This window comes from Corylus avellana, chromosome ca6, assembly GCF_901000735.1.
Source record: "Corylus avellana chromosome ca6, CavTom2PMs-1.0".
Taxonomy (NCBI): domain Eukaryota; kingdom Viridiplantae; phylum Streptophyta; class Magnoliopsida; order Fagales; family Betulaceae; genus Corylus; species Corylus avellana.
In genome coordinates, this window is record NC_081546.1 from 29,480,535 (window position 1) to 29,485,832 (window position 5,298).

The 5,298-nt window shown below is 34.8% G+C and overlaps 1 protein-coding gene across 1 annotated transcript; it reads left to right on the forward strand.

Moving 5' to 3' along the window:
• Nucleotides 1-3,873: 3,873 nt before the first annotated feature.
• Nucleotides 3,874-5,298, forward strand: LOC132184891 (probable E3 ubiquitin-protein ligase RHY1A). The gene is made up of 4 exons (XM_059598678.1): nucleotides 3,874-3,965; nucleotides 4,214-4,386; nucleotides 4,488-4,603; nucleotides 4,866-5,298. The coding sequence occupies exons 1-4, from the start codon at nucleotides 3,902-3,904 to the stop codon at nucleotides 5,149-5,151; spliced, it is 639 nt and encodes a 212-aa protein (XP_059454661.1). The 5' UTR covers nucleotides 3,874-3,901; the 3' UTR covers nucleotides 5,152-5,298.

Sequence of the window (5,298 nt, forward strand, 5' to 3'; positions counted from 1 at the left end):
AAAAAAAAAAAAAAACACACAGACAATTTGTGATTGGTCTGCGTCACAAGAAAATAGCATGGAAACCTCTTAGAAATAAATAACTAAATTTATCATTTCTTCTTGGTTTACAAAGAGTTTGGCTTGGGACACATCTTATAATAAGATATAAAGAACACGTATCTCAATTTCAATTGAAACTGGACCCAAGTCAAATCGTCTTTGTGGTTTGGTCTTGCCTTCTTGGAAGGGGTAAATTCCATGAGTTCCATGAAATTTCAGCAGGAAACAAATCCTCAGCCAATTCATTAATGGTGAGGGGGGCTCTCAGCAATCAGGCCTAGAAAGAGCTGAACATGATGTGAGCTCCAGCAATGCATGTTTGTCCAGTTCCTCTTTCACTACATATAAACAAAGATAATGCCTATTGATTGATTTTCCATAATGAACAAAGTGATAAACAGATCAGCAGCAATCTTTTGGATCCATATCAAGGCAATCTCAGATCCTAGTCTTTTTCCTAATTAAAGAAATGTATGAGATCATGGGCATATCAAATATCACATGCATTTTTATATACCAAGATTTTTATGACTTCCATGTGTCATATTATGAAGCAACCAACCATTTGAATCCTCCCACTATCGTTTTACCTTTCATAATCTCCATCTCACATGACTCAGGATCATTGTCTTGTTCTATTAAGCTTTACAACACATTGAATATTAAATCGAAATGGAAGGTGAATCATAAGATAGGCTTTAAATTTAATATCTCTACTGTGATATCATGTTAAATCATTAATTATTTTAAAAGCCATGTCAGTAAAAAAATGTTGAATTCAATAATTTAATTGATGTTCTAAAATGCTTTTTTCTTGACATTACTAAAGCATAATATGAGATCTTATATGGGGTTTTAGAGTAATTTTAGAAGTCCCTCTTGTGTTATTCTTGTGTCCCTCCAAAAATGATGTGTCTTTTAAAATCACAATTTGGATCAAAATCTAATAATGATCAATCGCAAGCTTAATGATGATTTTAAGAGCCACATTATTCTTTGAGGTATACAAGACTGACTTGTACAAGGGAGGGCCCTAAACCACCTTCAAAAAAAAAAAAAAGAAAAAGACCAAAAAAAAAATTGAAAAAGAAAAACACTTTAGGGGGTTATTTTATCTTTTTATCTCCAAAATTTTGGGAAAATAACAAAAAAATTAGAATTTTTTTTTCTTAGTAGTACCTTAACAAAAAATTCCAAACCAACCCCAATTCCCCCCCTAAATAACATTTTTATCTTTGTCTGTCAATATATATATATAACCACACTCCCCTTCCCCCAAAAAAGAAAATAATAAAGAATAAGAGTATAATGCTCCTCTTGGGTAAGGATCTCCTATAATTTCAAAGAAATTGTAGATTTTTAAATTACCTAAATTTAGGCCATTTCTTGCATCAAACAGTTTGAAAAATGCTACATATTAAAAATGTGGCATGTTACCTATGAAAATTAAGTATATTTTCATTAGATTTTTGCGATTTATGTTGTAGAAGAGCTTTGAGTCAAACTGTTTTTTGGTTTCCTAAAGAATAAATGTCTCTTCAAAAATAAAGAAGAAGCTTTTTGGGATGAGATTTTGTTCGGCTACCTTGGTAATATGCCATCTATTTTTAATAAGTAGTATTTTCCAAGTCATTCAATGCAAAAAAACGACCTGAATCACATAATTTTATAATTAGGGAATCTTGATCCATTCAATCTCACGGTCTGATTGCATTCATTCTAATCAACCTAATTTATTAAATCGATATATGTTTTAATTTAGAGCTTGTCATTCACATATACTTTATTAATCCTATGCAAAAAGCCACGTATAAATCACATACTTTAAAAACATATTTGTCAATTTAGATTAAAAGAAGGGAAAAATATAAAAAAAACCCTCCAAACTACCAGCCGTTTTCGATTTAGCCCCCTGATGTTTCAAAAGTCATAAAGTAGCCCCTAAACTACCAAACTGTTGCATTTTGGCCACTCCGTTAGTCAAAACCGTTAGTCTGGACGGAAACCATGAAACGACACCGTTTTATTAGGGTTAAATTACGAAAATGCCCTTGTGGGATTTTTTTTTTAATTTTTTAATTTTTTTTAAAGCAGGAGCAAAACGACGCCGTTTTTGCTTAGGGTAATAATTATATTTTGATTTTATTTGTTTAGTCTCTCCTTCTTCTTCACGCAGCCTCCTTCACCCTCACTTGGTCAAATTCTTCATTAAAAGATTTCTAATACATGTAATTGAAATTGGAGGTGTAAGATGAAAATTAAGTTTGAAATCAAGACTTTTACTAACATGAACAACACAAAACGAAACAAATCTCAATAACCAAACTAAATAGCAGCAGCTTTCAACTTGTGCAAAAACCATCATTCTGCTAAAAGAACAAACAGGAAACAACTCTAAACCAAAATCTCTTACTCAAAAATAAATAAATAAATTAAGTAAACCAAAATCTCCTCTTTTTTAGTACACCAATTCTGGCAGAGTTCTATATTCTCAACCCTTCTCTTAAATCTTCCTAATTTGCCCAAAACTATATTTTCTACAAAACATGCTCCTTCGTGTTTGGGTGCTTACCATATTTGAGCTTATTTCCATCTGGTTTTTTCATCTACAAAATAAACATATACATTCCAATTTCGATCGAAAAGACCTCAGCTTTCCCAAAGCTACTCCAAACACATACTCTGTTTTTCCGCACTTAGAAATCAATTGCAATTTCTTCCTCCATACTCTGTTTTTCCGCACTTCTAGTAGAAACACCATTTCCATTACTTGTCCCCTCTTCCTCCAAAAAACCTCCATCAAAACTCACATCCAAATTCTTCCGGGCTTCACAGCCAAAGATTAATGGGTATCGTTTTTCAACTATACTTAATTTTCATACATATTTGTCAGTACCATAATGGATTTTCTTGTTTATTGGAATTTTCTCAGAGTTGGAATCGAACTTCCAAAAATTGAAGTACGATTTGAGCACCTAAATGTTGAAACAGAAGTTCATGAAGATTGAAGGAGGCTGCGTGAAGAAGAAGGAGAGACTAAACAAATAAAATCAAAATATAATTATTACCCTAAGCAAAAACGGCGCCGTTTTGCTCCTGCTTAAAAAAAAAAAAAAAAAAAAAAAAAAAATCCCACAAGGGCATTTTCGTAACTTAACTTTAATAAAACGGCGTCGTTTCGTGGTTTCCGTCCAGACTAACGGTTTTGACTAACGGAGTGGCCAAAATGCAACAGTTTGGTAGTTTGGGGGGCTACTTTATGACTTTTGAAACATCAGGGGGCTAAATCGAAAACGACTAGTAGTTTGGGAGGCTTTTTTATATTTTTTCCATAAAAGAATTTTATCCCGCTGTACAGAGAAAGATTGTCCTTTAAAGTTAAGTCCACGAGGCCGAGGAATATATGTGATTTAGAATTCTAAATAGCAATGGGTAATGCTATACATCACTTCCATCCTCCCCTTCGAAGCCTAGCTATGTAACGTAATTTTCATGCCGCCATAGACTTCAAAGATAAAAGGATGATAAATAGAATTACTCAGATCGCAAATAATAGAGCCAATGAGTTGTATCCATCACAAGCAAAACATCAAATAAATCATGCTAAAACAACCAAACAAAAACGTCGAAAACATGTAGACATGAAGACGAGGAGCAGGGCCACGTGGCTCACCCTTGTTCGTTAGTACTCGGTTGGTGGTTGGTTGGCTTGGTTAGCTAGCTTCCCTAATCCCCTCTAGGCTGTAGCCCTCTTCCTCTTTCGATTCTCATATTAATTTTCTCACTTTTTAACCCAACCCCACCCAAAAATGAACCATATTGCAGAGAGAGAGAGAGAGAGAGAGAAAGGGGGCCGAAAATGATAAAGGGATGGGCCCTTTTTTGTCTGCCAACATCTTTCAATGATCTGCACTACTGTAACTGTTTGTTTTCTCTTCCTACTTGTACATAAAGTATAATTTTTTTTTTTTTCAATCAAAACAGTTCTTTAAGGTATCTTTTCTTGATCTTCATCATGTGGGTACTGTTTCTTGTTTGCTTCAGCCAGCGTGAGAAGGAGGCACAAAATTAAACATGTATCAAAATAAAAGATGACGAATTTAATCTACCAAAAAAGTCCTGTTTTGTTTTTTTTTCCTTGTTTTCTCTTCTGAATTCTTTGGGTTGCTAGCTACAATGGCTGGAATGCTTCCTGGAGTGGAATGTGCTCGAAGGAGACGTTTCCATCAGAGTGGAGCTTCCTCGGATTCACCAAACATGGCTGCGCATGGTGGTACAAGGCGGTTGTCTTTCTGCTTATACACAAGCAACCATGAATCCCATCATACCTCTGCCTCTTCTCAGGTACATACATGATCTGTCTCTCTCTTTATCTCTCAAAATTTCTTTCTTTTTTTGGTGAAAACCATAATATATATAACTAATATCATTGAAAACAAAAACAGCAAAGAAGTTTATTAAACCAGGTAGACCAGAATGAGAAGCTTGAAGTGGTAGCCAGAGAAGCCAAGGAAAGACTAGATGAAAGGTTGAAAACACAAAGAAAACCAGCAGCTAAAAGGTACATGTATTATGAGTTGGGCGCAAAATTGATTTCATAACAAAAAAATACTATTTAGTAGATTGTTATATTGATTGTTATACAATTGAGATGATGTGACAGTAATAATCAGTCGGTGATTAATGCTGTTTTTTACTGCAAGGTTAATATATGACAATATTGCTCTTTGAGAATCCTCAACCCCCGTAGTAACTTATTTTAATGTTTATTTTGTTTTGTGTTTCTCTTATAATTTGACATATATATATATATTGGGAAACAGCAAAGAGAGGTTGACGTGTGTGAAGGGCAGATCTGTGGTGCTAGGGGAGTTGCACACAGAGGTGTTTGGATCTAAGAAGGGTGGCTCAAGAAGGTTCAGCTGGAGCAAGTTGAGCTGGAAGGCGTCGGACCAAGATGAGTGCGCCGTTTGCCTGGAACAGTTCAAGGCCGGTGAGACCCTGGTGCACCTGCCCTGTGCACACCGGTTCCATGTGAGGTGTTTGGTGCCATGGCTAGAGAACAATGTCCATTGCCCTTGCTGCAGAATGGGGATTATCTCCCAGTAATTCTCTTTTCTTGCTGATGCGTCATGTTTTTGTCTAAAGAGAAATTTGGATAGATATATATTTGGTAAATCTTATATTACCCTCGTTTTAGTTTGTGTATATTGAAACTTATTGGTTAATTATAGGCTATAATTTTGGGTTACAATC

Excerpts from the sequence above, each read along its gene's own strand:
- LOC132184891 (XM_059598678.1), top strand. The coding sequence starts at position 3,902 with ATGATAAAGGGATGGGCCCTTTTTTGTCTGCCAACATCTTTCAATGAT. Across the intron at positions 3,966-4,213 it reads TGATCTGCACTACTGTAACT|CTACAATGGCTGGAATGCTT; the intron begins GTTTGTTTTCTC and ends TTGGGTTGCTAG. Across the intron at positions 4,604-4,865 it reads AGAAAACCAGCAGCTAAAAG|CAAAGAGAGGTTGACGTGTG; the intron begins GTACATGTATTA and ends ATTGGGAAACAG.